General features: G+C 43.7%; 2 protein-coding genes and 1 long non-coding RNA gene across 3 annotated transcripts; all 3 read left to right on the top strand.

Moving 5' to 3' along the window:
• Positions 1 to 227: 227 nt before the first annotated feature.
• Positions 228 to 1,974, top strand: LOC148977367 (N-lysine methyltransferase KMT5A-A-like). Its single transcript, XM_089116607.1, has 3 exons — positions 228 to 252; positions 708 to 864; positions 1,782 to 1,974. The coding sequence occupies exons 1-3, from the start codon at positions 228 to 230 to the stop codon at positions 1,972 to 1,974; spliced, it is 375 nt and encodes a 124-aa protein (XP_088972733.1).
• A 1,520-nt stretch (positions 1,975 to 3,494) lies between these two features.
• On the top strand, positions 3,495 to 4,241 carry LOC148977366 (uncharacterized). The gene is made up of 3 exons (XR_016169891.1): positions 3,495 to 3,592; positions 3,868 to 3,939; positions 4,117 to 4,241. It is a non-coding gene; the product is annotated as an uncharacterized LOC148977366 (long non-coding RNA).
• A 1,464-nt stretch (positions 4,242 to 5,705) lies between these two features.
• Positions 5,706 to 17,071, top strand: LOC148977365 (uncharacterized). The gene is made up of 8 exons (XM_089116606.1): positions 5,706 to 6,971; positions 9,816 to 9,866; positions 11,305 to 11,388; positions 13,245 to 13,430; positions 13,725 to 13,874; positions 15,736 to 15,921; positions 16,364 to 16,467; positions 17,054 to 17,071. Exons 1-8 carry the CDS (start codon positions 5,852 to 5,854, stop codon positions 17,069 to 17,071), a joined length of 1,899 nt encoding a protein of 632 aa, XP_088972732.1. The 5' UTR covers positions 5,706 to 5,851.

Raw genomic sequence — 17,071 nt, 5'->3', positions numbered from 1 at the left:
ACTCGTAGTCGCTAGTGTCCGGAACTCTATAGCAAAGTCAGCCACAGACCTTTTACCCTGGCGTAAAACAGCCAGAAGACGAGAAGCCTCACTGCCGAAGACGGACCTATCGAAGACTTTAATCATCTCATCCTTAAAAGACTGATACTTGCGACAGCATGCAGATTGTGTCTCCCAAACAGACGTTCCCCACTCCCATGCGCGTCCCGTGAGGAGAGAGAGAACATATGCAATGCGAGCCCGGTCCTCCGCGTACGTCTGAGGCTGAAGAGAAAAGACAATCTCACATTGAATGAGAAAGGCTCTGCATTGAGTTGGCTCACCAGCATAACCGGAAGGATTGTTTATTCGTGGCTCTGGAAGCAGTTGACGGTTCGGGAAAGAGGAAGAATCCTGGTGAAGTAAACGAGCAGACAGATCAGATACTTGGGCAGCCAGAGACCTCACAGCCTGATGAGCGGCGGCCAGCAGAGAACGATTGACTAGGTACCGATGTTTTATTAGACCAAAGGTTCATTGTTCACCGGAGTTCTCCTTTAATTTCTTTTTCGACTGAAGAAAGAAAGACAAGGCCATCTTGGATGACATGGGGGTGAGTAAATTATCAGCTAAAGTTTTTTTTTTTTTTTTTTTTTTTTTTTTAAAGTGAACTAGTTCTTTAAATGTATAGAATGGATTGTATTAACATTTTTTTACCCTTTTTTCAGGTCGTGGAGTGTTTGCATTGGCCCCTTTTAATAAAGGAGATTTTATTGTTGAATATAGGGGGGAAATGATTGCTTTAATCGAATCTGAACGCAGAAGAGAGGTCAATCAGAATACTGTGTATATGTTTGACTTCAACTGGCAAAACAAGAAGTGGTGGTAGGTTTTTAAAATAGTTTAATTTTTTGGTAACACTTTACTTGAAGGGGTGTGCATAAGACTGACATGACACTGTCATAAACATGACATAACACCTGTCATGAACATGAAGGAGTCTTTATGAATGTTTATGACTGTCATTAAGTGTCATTCGGTAAATTGACGCTTTTAATGCAAAGTTGACATTGTTTAAAATGTCTTTGTTATGACAACTTGACATTAACAACGACAAAAAATGTCTTGATTATGACAACTTGACATTAACCAAGAAATCATAACCTGTCACATATGTCATAACAGGTCTAATTATCAAATTTAAAGAAGTTATTTAGCTTTGCGTTTACATTACCCTGTCATATGTGGTTGGTTTTGACTTTGGCCGTCATGACACCATTATAACTGTCATGAATATTTTACTTGTCCTCAAGTAAAGTGAAACACACTGTACTAGTTATAAAGATGTCATTAAGGGTTATTACACTGTCAAATGCTGTCAAACAACAGTGTCATTAATATTTCCCCTTACCTCAAGTAAAGTGGAACACGTTGGACTAGTTATAAAGATGTCAGGTTGACAGGTTATGATTTCTTGGTTAATGTCAAGTTGTCATAACAAAGACAATTTAAACAAGGTCAACTTTGCATTAAAAGTGTCATAATTTACCGAATGACACCTAATGGCAAAAGTCATAAACATTCATAAAGACTCCTTCATGTTCATGACAGATGTTATGTCATGTTTATGACAGTGTCATGTCAGTCTTATGCACACCCCTTCAAATAAAGTGTTACCAATTTTTTTAATTTACATGAATAAAAAAAAATGTTTTTTTCTTTGTTATAATGTCCTAATTTGGGTCTTGTTATGGTTTGTTAGGTTAGGCTAAACCTTCATATTTCATGTTTTTTTTTCTAAGCATTGATGCAGCTCATGAGAACACCACTCTAGGCCGGCTCGTGAATGATGATGTGAACCCAAACTGCATGATGAAAAAGGTTATTGTCGAGGGAAAGCCACATTTGTGCCTTTTTGCAGCAAAAGACATAACTCCTGGAGAAGAAATCTCATATGACTATGGAGGAAGTGACTGGCCTTGGAGAAAGGTTTGACAAAATTTGGCTACTTTTCTTCTTTGTACAGTTATTTGTCTGTCTCTGTCTATCCATCCATCTATCTATCAGTAGGGCTGTGCTAAAATATCGATACAGCTAACTAACGCTATATTTTTCCACAATAGTTTATCAATATTTCAACCACTTGTATCGATACTTAAAAAAAGATATATATATATATATTATAAAACGTTCAGTCTGTCCGTCTGTCTATCAGTCTGTCCGTCTCTCTCTCTATCAGTCTGTCCGTCTCTATATCAGTCAGTCCGTCTCATCTCTCTATCAGTCTATTATATTTAGTCTCGACTCTTACACACTGTTTCTAATGTATTGTACGTAGTGGGGACCTGTAGTGTGTCAGGAATGCCATATAACCCCCATAAATGCACACACTTCCTACAGGTTTAGCGTAGTGGGGACCTTGTCTTGTAAGTAATCAATTATAACTAATTTTTGTAACTCTTTTATTATAGGCTACATGCAGCAATGATGAAGACATGGTGACCATAAAGAACTGCTCTGGGGATTCTGGAACAACTGTTGGCGTTTCACGACACACTGTTGAGGTACATATGAAGAGTTCAGATGCAAAAGCCTCTAAATGCCATTTGAAATTTTCTTCTTTAATGATGATTTTAATCAAACTTGTATATTTAAGTTCAGTAATTTCACTTAAATAACAATTAATAGGTAATTATCATTGCCATTTAAGTGAAATTACTGAACTTAAATATACAAGCTTGATAAAAATGATCATTCTAGAAGAAAATTTCAAATGGCACTTAGAGGCTTTTGCATCTGAACTCTTCATATATTCAATATGTCTCTATCTAACTCTCTCTCTCTCTAACAGTCTGTCCGTCTCTCTATCAGTCTGTCCGTCTCTCTCTATCAGTCTGTCTGTCTCTCTATCATTCTGTCCGTCTCTCTCTCTATCAGTCTTTCCGTCTATTATATTTGGTCTCGACTCTTACACACTGTTTCTAATGTATTGTACGTAGTGGGGACCTGTAGTGTGTCAGGAATGCCATATAACCCCCATAAATGCACACACTTCCTACAGGTTTAGCGTAGTGGGGACCTTGTCTTGTAAGTAATCAATGGGCTCTATGCACGGCGGTATTTCCGGTGAAGGATTAAGGATGCTCGATAACTTCCGCCGATCGTAGAGTCCAATGCAATTCCGAGAATTTATATTGAATTTTATACTCCATGGTTATACTAAAGAAACGTTAGTCACAAAAACAGATAAAACAGACACCCCTCGTTGTGTTTATGCTTCTTTTTAAAATTATATTAAATAAACAAGACTATATATAAAATTACATCTAAATGTACGTTTCGTTTCAAAGACGGGAGGACAGTAAATTTTGAAGACTCTGCCATAATCCCGTTTTCCTCGGTTTTCCTCCGCTTTAATCTCCACAACCGGAAATGGACGAGCATCCTTGCGTCAAATGCGGAACTTATGCGTGCATATAGCCCATTATAACTAATTTTTGTAACTCTTTTGTTATAGGCTACATGCAGCAATGATGATGAAGACATGGTGACCATAAAGAACTGCTCTGGGGATTCTGGAACAACTGTTGGCGTTTCACGACACACTGTTGAGGTACATATTTAACTGTGGCATTTTAGTAAGCATAATGTAAAGTAAGTTTGTCATTGTTGGTAAATAAACCATGACATGATGATCAGGACCCTAAACTGGAGGGTCCTGTTAGCTACTTATGTTATCCTAAGTTAGGTACTTGTCAAATACATGACCATGATTTATTTTTGAAATTGTTTAATAATATTTTATTTTGCTTCAAGAAAGTCTTCAACATTTTGCCCTAAACTGTAAGGACAAGTTTTCACTTTATTTCTTTTTTTTTTTCTTAACAGTCTTTGGTTGATTACTCAGACAGTGAAGACGACATTTTGTGTTCTAAAATGATGATGACATCTTATAAACGGGTATTTATTTTTCATTGCTACTACCATTTCTCTTTAATTGCCTCATACTTCAAAAGCATTTTTTTTTGTAAAGCTGCATATTTTTTTCATTGTGATAAACAGTCCTATAAGCATATATTTTATCTCGTTTATTTGAATACTTGTCATTCTGACGTTTGCCTGTTTTGTCTTTCTTAGATGAGACCTGCAACTCATGAGGACTCTGATAATTACTCTGATAATTCCAGTGTAGATGAGAGTACAGACATTCAAGATGACATCAGACTGAAACATACAACGTTTGCAACGAGTGAACAACGTTCCACTTGTACCACAACAATCAAAAGAGCAAAAAACACCATAGTAAGTGTTTATTTTATTATTTATTTATTATTCTATGACAGAGGATTAACTGAACTAAATGGTTATTGTCTTTCAAGGCTAGAAGGAAGATTGCTGAGCACTGATTTTTTGTTTTTGATTCGAGCGAAGATTTATCTGAAGTCAGTGAGGAAGAGTACATTCCGGACACATCACAAGAGAGTAGCGATTCAGATAGTAGCGCAAGCCTTACTGTTTCACCGAAAGGTAAAAGAAAGCTCCACACTTTGCCAGTCCAGTGCACTTCAGCTGAGAACAGAAGCACCAACTACAATCCTCAAAGCAGCTGTGACTTAGGGAGCCTCCAGAGCCATGGCGCAACCTCAGTTCCTGACAGTACAAGTTCAGTGTTTATTCCAGCTATCCTTAAAAAGAGGGATGGACTGAGAATGTATAGTAAGAGACAACATTGCTTTTTTTGTGACCGTCCTTTTACGAAAATTGCTAGACACCTAGAGCGCAAGCATATGAATGAAATAGAGGTAGCAAAGGCTCTAAGTCATCCAAAGGGCTCCAAAGAAAGGCGAATGCAGCTTGAGTATTTGCGCAACAAAGCCAACTTTGCTTACAATTCTACTGTTGTTAACACAGGCTCAGGACAGATGATTCCACGGAAACTGCCTAAAAAGACTTTGGATGGAGAGAAATTTTTGCATCGCATTTACTCCCAAGGACTGTTCTTAAAGAAAACCCTGTGGCGACATTTTAAAATTTGCAAATTCAAGCCTTCTGAGGTGAAACCAAAACCTGGTAAAACCCGTGTGCAGGCTCTTTGCAGCTTTGCACAGCCTCCCCCACCAGGAGTAAATCATGGTGTTTGGAAGCTGCTAAATGCCATGAATCAAGACCAAGTGGCACTTGAAGCTAGAAATGACTGGTGCATATTAGAGCTGGGGAAGCATCTTTACAATAAATACGGATCAAGAGTTAAGGGTTAGTTCACCCAAAAATGAAAATTAAGTCATTAATTACTCACCCCCATGCTGTACCAACCCCTTAAGACCTTCGTTCGTCTTCGGAACACAAATGAAGATATTTCTGAAAAAACAAACAAAAATAACGAGTTTATTCGACTATTTCTTTTCTTCCTTGTAGGCCAGAACGAGACTTCCTTATAGATTTCCACGACGCATGCGCAAGAATTGCGATCTGAAGTAGTGTAAGCTGGTGTAAGCAGATCGCAAATCTCGCGCATGCGTCATGGAAATCTAAGGAATTCTCGTTCTGGCCTACAAGGAAGAAAAGAAATAGTCGAATAAACTCGTTATTTTTGTTTGTTTTTTCGCACAAAAAGTATTCGCGTCGCTTGATAAACATATAGTTGAGCCACGGTAGTCACTTGGGATATTTAAACATTTTCTTCATTGACTTTCTGGGCCGTCAAGAGGCAGTCCCTTAGGAGCCAATGTGGTAGGTATACAGCTCTCAAATTTAATCAAAAATATCTTCATTTGTGTTCCGAAGACGAACGAAGGTCTTATGGGGTTGGTACAGCATGGGGGTGAGTAATTAATGACTTAATTTTCATTTTTGGGTGAACTAACCCTTTAAAATGCATGAATACATCCGTCAAAAGATGAGAGAGCTTGGAAGACTCCTTATATGTACTAGAGAGGTAACACGCCTTACATCTATCAAAGAGCTCATACATCCCACAAACTTTATGCATGCCGTTAGTGCAGTAAAAAGAACAGCTGGATACATTGAAGAGACCAATATATATGAGAAGGCAAGTGTTGCTGTGAAACTTGGGCATAGTCTGAACAAAATCGCAATGCTTATTGAGAGCCATTCTACCATCAATGGAGACAAAGAAAGTGCAGAATTTGCAAATAGCTTCCAACAACTGTATCGAACCCGATGGCCTGAGTACATCTCTTCAACAGCGCGGCGAACAATGGAAGAAGCCAAGTGGAACTGCCCACATTTGCTCCCATTCACTGAAGATGTTAAACGTCTCCATGTTTATCTTGATGAGCAAGAGAAAATTTACCACAAACTTTTGTCTACACAGCCATCATCTCAGCATTGGTCAAAATTGGCCAAGGTTATATTGACTCAGGTTATGCTTTTTAATCGTTGGCGAGAAGGGGAAGTGTCACAGATGCCATTGTCCGCATACACCTCCAGCAACCAATCAGAAGCTCATCCGGATATTAGCATGGCCCTCACAGAGTTGGAAAATAAACTGTGTCAATACTTCAAGCGTATAGAGATCAGAGGCAAAAGAGGAAGAAAGGTTCCAGTGCTTGTTACTCCTTCAATGCAAGAGTCAATCAGCCTGCTAATTAAAAACCACAGCAAGTGTGGAGTACTGAATGAGAACCCTTTTCTCTTCGCACGTCCGTCTGCAATGACCTTTATCAGGGGCTCTGACTGCATCCGTGAATTTGCAGGTGCATGCAATGCTAAGAATCCTCAAACTCTAACTTCCACCAAGTTGAGGAAACAGATTGGTACCCTCTCTGAAGTTTTAAATTTGAGTAACACTGAGCTCGATCAGCTGGCTGACTTCTTAGGCCATGATATTAGGATACATCGTCAGTTTTACCGCTTACCTGAGGGGACACTTCAGCTGGCCAAAATGAGCAAAATTCTTCTGGCCCTCGAAAAAGGACGCTTGGCAGACTTTAAAGGGAAAAATCTTGATGAAATCATCATTGATCCAGAAGGTACTATACACTGTTACATTACTTTTTATCCTTTATCTGAACTTAATTAATTTAAAGATATTGGTTTTGTTTTTTTATAATTCTGTAATGGTTTACACAAATTGTTAGAGGGTTTTGGGTAGGGCTGCACGATTATGGCCAAAATGATAATCACGATTATTTGCTGATTTTAGTAGTATTTTCACAAAGGCTAATTATATCTGCTTTTACATTCATATTGTGCTACATTCCTGCTAATGTACACATCAACTAGTCAGGCTAGTTAGACATTTTACGATCGATTTGCATTTTCTACGAAGGCAGTCTTTGCAGATATAGCCTCTCCTCTCGTTACGCACTCGGGCTCTCCTCTCGTTACGCACTCAGGCTCTCCTCTCGTTACGCACTCGGGCTCTCCTCTCGTTACGCACTCGGGCTCTCCTCTCGTTACGCACTCAGGCTCTCCTCTCTCGTTACGCACTCGGGCTCTCCTCTCGTTACGCACTCGGGCTCTCCTCTCCTCTCGGACGCAGTCGGGATCTCCTCTCCTCTTGGACGCACTCGGGCTCTCCTCTCCTCTCATTACGCACTCGGTCTCTCCTCTCCTCTCGTTACGTACTCGGGCTCTCCTCTCGTTACGCACTCGGGCTCTCCTCTCTTCTCGTTACGCACTCGGGCTCTCCTCTCGTTACTCACTCGGGCTCTCCTCTCGTTACGCACTCGGGCTCTCCTCTCGTTACGCACTCGGGCTCTCCTCTCGTTACTCACTCGGGCTCTCCTCTCCTCTCGGACGCACTCAGGCTCTCCTCTTCTCTCGTTACGCACTCGGGCTCTCCTCTCGTTACGCACTCAGGCTCTCCTTTCCTCTCGTTACGCACTCGGGCTCTCCTCTCGTTACGCACTCGGGCTCTCCTCTCGTTACGCACTCAGGCTCTCCTCTCCTCTCGTTACGCACTCGGGCTCTCCTCTCCTCTCGGACGCACTCAGGCTCTCCTCTCGGACGCACTCGGCCTCTCTCCTCTTGTTACACACTCGGGCTCTTCTCTCCTCTCGTTACGCACTCGGGCTCTCCTCTCCTCTCGGACGCACTCAGGCTCTCCTCTCGTTACGCACTCGGGCTCTCCTCTCCTCTCGTTACGCACTCGGGCTCTCCTCTCGTTACGCACTCAGGCTCTCCTCTCCTCTCGTTACGCACTCGGGCTCTCCTCTCCTCTCGTTACGCACTCGGGCTCTCCTCTCCTCTCGGACGCACTCGGGCTCTCCTCTCCTCTCTGACGCACTCGGGCTCTCCTCTCCTCTCTTTACGCACTCGGGCTCTCCTCTCCTCTCGGACGCACTCGGGCTCTCCTCTCGTTACGCACTCGGGCTCTCCTCTCCTCTCGGACGCACTCAGGCTCTCCTCTCCTCTCGTTACGCACTCGGGCTCTCCTCTCCTCTCGGACGCACTCAGGCTCTCCTCTCTTCTTGTTACGCACTCAGGCTCTCCTCTCCTCTCGGACGCACTCAGGCTCTCCTCTCCTCTCGTTACGCACTCGGGCTCTCCTCTCCTCTCGGACGCACTCAGGCTCTCCTCTCCTCTCGTTACGCACTCGGGCTCTCCTCTCGGACGCACTCAGGCTCTCCTCTCCTCTCGTTACGCACTTGGGCTCTCCTCTCCTCTCGTTACGCACTCGGGCTCTCCTCTCCTCTCGGACGCACTCAGGCTCTCCTCTCGGACGCACTCGGCCTCTCTCCTCTCGTTACGCACTCGGGCTCTCCTCTCCTCTCGTTACGCACTCGGGCTCTCCTCTCCTCTCGGACGCACTCAGGCTCTCCTCTCCTCTCGTTACGCACTCGGGCTCTCCTCTCCTCTCGTTACGCACTCGGCCTCTCTCCTCTCGTTACGCACTCGGGCTCTCCTCTCCTCTCGTTACGCACTCGGGCTCTCCTCTCCTCTCGTTACGTACTCGCGGGCTCTCCTCTCCTCTCGTTACGCACTCGGGCTCTCCTCTCCTCTCGTTACGTACTCGGGCTCTCCTCTCCTCTCGGACGCACTCAGGCTCTCCTCTCCTCTCGTTACGCACTCGGGCTCTCCTCTCCTCTCGTTACGCACTCGGGCTCTCCTCTCCTCTCGGACGCACTCAGGCTCTCCTCTCAGACGCACTCGGCCTCTCTCCTCTCATTACGCACTCGGGCTCTCCTCTCCTCTCGTTACGCACTCGGGCTCTCCTCTCCTCTCGGACGCACTCAGGCTCTCCTCTCGTTACGCACTCAGGCTCTCCTCTCCTCTCGTTACGCACTCGGGCTCTCCTCCTCTCGGACGCACTCGGCCTCTCTCCTCTCGTTACGCACTCGGGCTCTCCTCTCCTCTCGTTACGCACTCGGGCTCTCCTCTCCTCTCGTTACGTACTCGGGCTCTCCTCTCGTTACGCACTCGGGCTCTCCTCTCCTCTCGTTACGTACTCGGGCTCTCCTCTCCTCTCGGACGCACTCAGGCTCTCCTCTCCTCTCGTTACGCACTCGGGCTCACCTCTCCTCTCGTTACGCACTCGGGCTCTCCTCTCCCCTCGGACGCACTCAGGCTCTCCTCTCCTCTCGTTACGCACTCGGGCTCTCCTCTCCTCTCGGACGCACTCGGCCTCTCTACTCTCGTTACGCACTCGGGCTCTCCTCTCCTGTCGTTACGCACTCGGGCTCTCCTCTCCTCTCGTTACGCACTCAGGCTCTCCTCTCCTCTCGTTACGTACTCGGGCTCTCCTCTCCTCTCGGACGCACTCAGGCTCTCCTCTCCTCTCGTTACGCACTCAGGCTCTCCTCTCCTCTCGTTACGCACTCGGTCTCTCCTCTCGGACGCACTCGGTCTCTCCTTTAGTTTTCTACCCTTAGAGAATGTTACAGTGGACAGTGATTTAGAGGAGTCTACTTCCAATCCAAAAGGTAACAATTTTATTTAGCCAGTTTGTTCAAATTTATGTCCAGTTAAATTCTAAATTATGTTGTTTCTAGGGATGGCAAATTGGTTTGAAATGTGTGGTTCATCTTTAGATTCTTTTTCTCACTTTCTACTCTGGAAAGTGCATGTAGTCAGTTTAGTCTTTTCCCTCGTGATTTGCGCATGAGCCCGCACTCACCTCAAAACACTGTTGCCAACTTCTAAAGCCTGCTCAAAGTTGCTGTATGTTGCTTAATGGGGCCATAAGCTAATTAGCATAATCATTGCATAATTTATGTAGTAATATTTGTCAAAAAAAACACCATTTGAGATTGAGAGAGCGGCTTTATTCGCTAGACTTAAACCTAAAAAATACTCCTGTATATATGGTCTATTTGGAAAATGCAGTGTTTTAAAATGATCTTTCTGCTCAAAATACAGATTTGTGTTATCAACCAGTTTAGCTATTTTCCTTAACACGCCCATATTGGTTTTGGTACTGGAATGCAGTCAAAATGCAGTATGACGTAATTCTGAGGTCCCAAATACAATTTTCGAAGTAAAAACACAGTGTTGTTTCGGTCACCTTTTGTCCCGACAAAATTAAAGTAATGGCTATATTTTCCAACCGTAGACATATGAAGAGTTCAGATGCAAAAGCCTCTAAGTGCCATTTGAAATTTTCTTCTTTAATGATGATTTTTATCAAACTTGTATATTTAAGTTCAGTGATTTCACTTAATTGGCAATGATAATTACCTATTAATTGTTATTTAAGTGAAATCACTGAACTTAAATATACAAGTTTGATAAAAATCATCATTAAAGAAGAAAATTTCAAATGGCATTTAGAGGCTTTTGCATCTGAACTCTTCATATGTAGACTTTTCCAGATTCTGACTAAGCTAGCTGCTGCAATAGTGACGTCACATGCATGCAATGATTACAAATGTGAATAGGGATCATTGGATTGTAAAATTTGTAGCAATTGTGCCTCTTTAAGATGGCAACTAATATTACGGAAATTTTATTAGTAATTAGTTACACTACTAGTTACCAGAGAAAGTAATTGTATTACTGTGCATTGCAAGTACTTGGTATAAGTATGATCCCCCATGGGTTAGAAGTAATTTTAAAAAACTGATTAAAAAAGATTACAAAATCCTCTTTTTATTCCAGTCCTCAGGACACACCTCCCAGAATATTTTAGATGACTCCCTAATTAAACACTAAGAAGCTGATAAGTTGAATCAGGTGTTTTAAATGGTCTAAGACGTCTAAATTCTTGTAGGTGAAGTTGAGAAACATTGCACTTTGTGTTCTTGAGTTATGTTGGTTGCACTTTAAACAGCACTGATAAAAATAACAGATGAGGGGTAGGGTAGCTTTATTAATTTAATTAAGATGTGTTAATGCTCAGACTTGCATCATTTTTACTTCCAGAATGCACTACAGTAACATCACCACAGCACACTGAATGTGAAGACAGCACACTTCCAGTAGACCCAGTGTCCAAAAAAAAGAGAGGTATGTTGATTTCGACTGATTGATGGTGTCACAGGTCGAGGGGAGGAACGCTCGGGTGACCAACCACCCCCCCTCTAACCGAGTCACCACCGTGAGGAGCCGACACCACAGGCACACAACAGAGGACCACAGAGACAGAGATAAGTTTCAAAGGAGTAACAATCTTTATTGAACCAAGGGTTTCTCACGGTTTAAAATACTCTCATGAATGCATGATAATGGAGCAGGGGGTTGCAGCTTACTTCTCAGGTAAGGATTCTTCACAGTACAGGGTACTCTCGTTGGTGCACAGTAATGAAGCAGTGGATTAAAAGCTTACTTTTCCCCCAGCGGTGCTGCAGACTTCCAGACCCATACAGCAAGTATGGCAGGTAAGGATTCTTCACAGTACAGGGTATTCTCGTTGGTGCACGGTAATGAAGCAGTGGATTAAAAGCTTACTTTTCCCCCAGCGGTGCTGCAGACTTCCAGACTATGGCAGGTAAGGATTCTTCACAGTACAGGGTACTCTCTCTCTCTTCAGTTCACAGTAGGGCGACAGTGGGTTAAACGATTACTTTATCAGCATTGCTGTATACTTCTGGGCTCAAACAGTAAGTAGAACAGGTGAGGACATTCACAGTACACAGTACTCTCTCTTCAGTTCACAATAGGGAGACAGTGAGTCATAATGTTACTTTACCAGTGGTGCTGTATGCTTCTGGGCTCAAACAGCAAGTAGAACAGGTGGAGATCTTCACAGTACAAAGTATTCTCTCCTCAGTTCACAGTAGGGCGACAGTGGGTTAAACGATTACTTTATCAGCGTTGCTGTATACTTCTGGGCTCAAACAGTAAGTAGAACAGGTGAGGATAGTCACAGTACACAGTACTCTCTCTTCAGTTCACAATAGGGAGACAGTGGGTTAAACGATTACTTTATCAGCGTTGCTGTATACTTCTGGGCTCAAACAGTAAGTAGAACAGGTGAGGATAGTCACAGTACACAGTACTCTCTCTTCAGTTCACAATAGGGAGACAGTGAGTCATAAGGTTACTTTACCAGTGGTGCTGTATGCTTCTAGGCTCAAACAGCAAGTAGAACAGGTGAGGATAGTCACAGTACACAGTACACTCTCTTCAGTTCACAATAGGGGGACAGTGAGTCATAAAGTTACTTTACCAGTGGTGCTGTATGCTTCTGGGCTCAAACAGCAAATAGAACAGGTGGAGATCTTCACAGTACAAAGTATTCTCTCCTCAGTTCACAGTAGGGCGACAGTGGGTTAAACGATTACTTTATCAGCGTTGCTGTATACTTCTGGGCTCAAACAGTAAGTAGAACAGGTGAGGATAGTCACAGTACACAGTACTCTCTCTTCAGTTCACAATAGGGAGACAGTGGGTTAAACGATTACTTTATCAGCGTTGCTGTATACTTCTGGGCTCAAACAGTAAGTAGAACAGGTGAGGATAGTCACAGTACACAGTACTCTCTCTTCAGTTCACTGTATCACTCTGGGCTTCTGACGGGGGCAGATATAATAACCTTCCACGAACGTGTAAGCATGGATGGGGGCCACTTCTCAACAAAGACACAGCACACTTGTGTTCACTTCAATTCCACAGCAATAAATCAATGTGTATCAATAAGGCAAAAGCACTGCAATTCACTCACACGATAGGGTTGATCAGAGGCCTCGCTCTGTTTGTTGTGCTCACTTTACATGGGGTTTCACTTTCAATTCCTCCTCCACACACTCTGAAACACATAGCTCCTCCAACAGTCAGATCCACACTCACTGTATCCTCTTCAAGCGGTTTAAATGTTCATAAGTTAAAATCAGTTCACTTATCTTTGCTCTTTCCTTTCCCAGCACAGATCCAGTCGATAGCTCAGCCCAGCAGGCTTCCTACAAACAATCACTCTGATCCAGCAAGCTTAAATGGGCGTCTCTCCCTTTCCCCTGTCCCTTCCTTGTCAGTGGGTCCTCCATCTGAGCCTCCTCCATCTGTGTCTTCCCCGTCTGTGTTTCCCCCGTCTGAGCCCTTTTCTCCCTCCTGTCTGTCTCCTTTTATCTTGTTTATCTTGACTCGTCAAACAGGAAACCTGTGTGAGTGCCGCTCCTCTCTCTCTCGCACCTGCAGGGCATTAGCGCTAATCAGTGCGGGCATGGTTCCATCACGCCCGGAACTGCAGTGGTGTGTTGCACACAATCCGTTCCCCTAGGGAACTTGCGACTCTGAGGAGGGTTCCGATCGCCAAGCGATTTTGTCACCCGTGACATCCCCCCTTGCCAATCAGTTCTAGTCCCTAGAACCGACGTTCCTCAATTCCATTTGCCATATCTCTCCAGTGGCTGTCCTCGGGTATCCCACTGAGGTCGTCGGGGTGGCGAGGGCGGAGCCGCTCTTACTTCACTTCGAGGTCCCTTGGGACCACAGCCCACCCTACCATGGGTACCTCTTCGTCCACCATCGCGTACCTGTGGCCGCTACAACTCACGGTGTGTACCCTGCCGACTACGCCACTTTCGATGTCACAGGTCGAGGGGAGGAACGCTCGGGTGACCAACCACCCCCCCTCTAACCGAGTCACCACCGTGAGGAGCCGACACCACAGGCACACAACAGAGGACCACAGAGACAGAGATAAGTTTCAAAGGAGTAACAATCTTTATTGAACCAAGGGTTTCTCACGGTTTAAAATACTCTCATGAATGCATGATAATGGAGCAGGGGGTTGCAGCTTACTTCTCAGGTAAGGATTCTTCACAGTACAGGGTACTCTCGTTGGTGCACAGTAATGAAGCAGTGGATTAAAAGCTTACTTTTCCCCCAGCGGTGCTGCAGACTTCCAGACCCATACAGCAAGTATGGCAGGTAAGGATTCTTCACAGTACAGGGTATTCTCGTTGGTGCACGGTAATGAAGCAGTGGATTAAAAGCTTACTTTTCCCCCAGCGGTGCTGCAGACTTCCAGACTATGGCAGGTAAGGATTCTTCACAGTACAGGGTACTCTCTCTCTCTTCAGTTCACAGTAGGGCGACAGTGGGTTAAACGATTACTTTATCAGCATTGCTGTATACTTCTGGGCTCAAACAGTAAGTAGAACAGGTGAGGACATTCACAGTACACAGTACTCTCTCTTCAGTTCACAATAGGGAGACAGTGAGTCATAATGTTACTTTACCAGTGGTGCTGTATGCTTCTGGGCTCAAACAGCAAGTAGAACAGGTGGAGATCTTCACAGTACAAAGTATTCTCTCCTCAGTTCACAGTAGGGCGACAGTGGGTTAAACGATTACTTTATCAGCGTTGCTGTATACTTCTGGGCTCAAACAGTAAGTAGAACAGGTGAGGATAGTCACAGTACACAGTACTCTCTCTTCAGTTCACAATAGGGAGACAGTGGGTTAAACGATTACTTTATCAGCGTTGCTGTATACTTCTGGGCTCAAACAGTAAGTAGAACAGGTGAGGATAGTCACAGTACACAGTACTCTCTCTTCAGTTCACAATAGGGAGACAGTGAGTCATAAGGTTACTTTACCAGTGGTGCTGTATGCTTCTAGGCTCAAACAGCAAGTAGAACAGGTGAGGATAGTCACAGTACACAGTACACTCTCTTCAGTTCACAATAGGGGGACAGTGAGTCATAAAGTTACTTTACCAGTGGTGCTGTATGCTTCTGGGCTCAAACAGCAAGTAGAACAGGTGGAGATCTTCACAGTACAAAGTATTCTCTCCTCAGTTCACAGTAGGGCGACAGTGGGTTAAACGATTACTTTATCAGCGTTGCTGTATACTTCTGGGCTCAAACAGTAAGTAGAACAGGTGAGGATAGTCACAGTACCCAGTACTCTCTCTTCAGTTCACAATAGGGAGACAGTGGGTTAAACGATTACTTTATCAGCGTTGCTGTATACTTCTGGGCTCAAACAGTAAGTAGAACAGGTGAGGATAGTCACAGTACACAGTACTCTCTCTTCAGTTCACTGTATCACTCTGGGCTTCTGACGGGGGCAGATATAATAACCTTCCACGAACGTGTAAGCATGGATGGGGGCCACTTCTCAACAAAGACACAGCACACTTGTGTTCACTTCAATTCCACAGCAATAAATCAATGTGTATCAATAAGGCAAAAGCACTGCAATTCACTCACACGATAGGGTTGATCAGAGGCCTCGCTCTGTTTGTTGTGCTCACTTTACATGGGGTTTCACTTTCAATTCCTCCTCCACACACTCTGAAACACATAGCTCCTCCAACAGTCAGATCCACACTCACTGTATCCTCTTCAAGCGGTTTAAATGTTCATAAGTTAAAATCAGTTCACTTATCTTTGCTCTTTCCTTTCCCAGCACAGATCCAGTCGATAGCTCAGCCCAGCAGGCTTCCTACAAACAATCACTCTGATCCAGCAAGCTTAAATGGGCGTCTCTCCCTTTCCCCTGTCCCTTCCTTGTCAGTGGGTCCTCCATCTGAGCCTCCTCCATCTGTGTCTTCCCCGTCTGTGTTTCCCCCGTCTGAGCCCTTTTCTCCCTCCTGTCTGTCTCCTTTTATCTTGTTTATCTTGACTCGTCAAACAGGAAACCTGTGTGAGTGCCGCTCCTCTCTCTCTCGCACCTGCAGGGCATTAGCGCTAATCAGTGCGGGCATGGTTCCATCACGCCCGGAACTGCAGTGGTGTGTTGCACACAATCCGTTCCCCTAGGGAACTTGCGACTCTGAGGAGGGTTCCGATCGCCAAGCGATTTTGTCACCCGTGACAATGGTTCAAATGTTCTGCATTTGCATCAGGTTTCTATTTACATCATGATTTCTTTTAAGCATTTCAATATTAAAACTACAGAAGATTGAGATTATTTGTAACAATGAATGTCTAGAGCTGATCTCAAGGATCTGCATCTTGGACCGATTAAGAATTTAAGAAACAATTTCTTACTAGTGAAATAAGATATGATGTAGGCCTACTTGTTCCCCCTACAGGTCACATCAAGAGGACACCCTGGAACAAAAATGAAATCCATGCGGTAGAGAAACACATGATGAGATTCATAAAGAACCGCAAAGTTCCAGGGAAGGCAGACTGCGTAAGGTGTTTGGAAGCTGAACCATCTGCTCTAAAACATAGAGAATGGTCAGGTCTGAAGTTTTATATCAAAAATTGAATCTCCGCTCTGCAAAGAAAAGATGTAGCACACTAATATTGACACCATGTTGAGTATTGGTCACCGGGTAATATCTTTATCTTGCCTAAGTGGATTTGTTGATTGTTCTTTTACAAATGTTTTTAAGGGTTTCAAATAACTTTTATACTGCAGTTAATGATTTGTTTTTTAGCCAGTTTTCATCAACTTTTTTAAATGCCAAATGTTTACTATAAACGCAGGCATGCAAAAGTTTCATGCTCAAGTTTCTTTACTTATTGATGATGCGGTAACACTTTACGGTAAGGGTACATGAATTATCATGAATTCATGTATAAATTAATGCATGAATTATGCATTCATTCATGCATTATTTCTCATGAATCATCAGGAACTAACACAAGTTCAACATTTTTCATTCATGACTTTATGAATGAACAACACCTTAATTAAAACATTAACTAAGATATGCACATCACCATGAATTATGATTTATTACGCATGATCATGATGTTTTCTTTGTTCTTAGTCTAGGTCAGTGACCTAG

This window comes from Pimephales promelas, chromosome 10 (assembly GCF_988280905.1).
Source record: "Pimephales promelas chromosome 10, fPimPro1.hap1.1, whole genome shotgun sequence".
Taxonomy (NCBI): Eukaryota; Metazoa; Chordata; class Actinopteri; order Cypriniformes; family Leuciscidae; genus Pimephales; species Pimephales promelas.
This window is presented reverse-complemented; position numbering and strand designations above follow the sequence as displayed.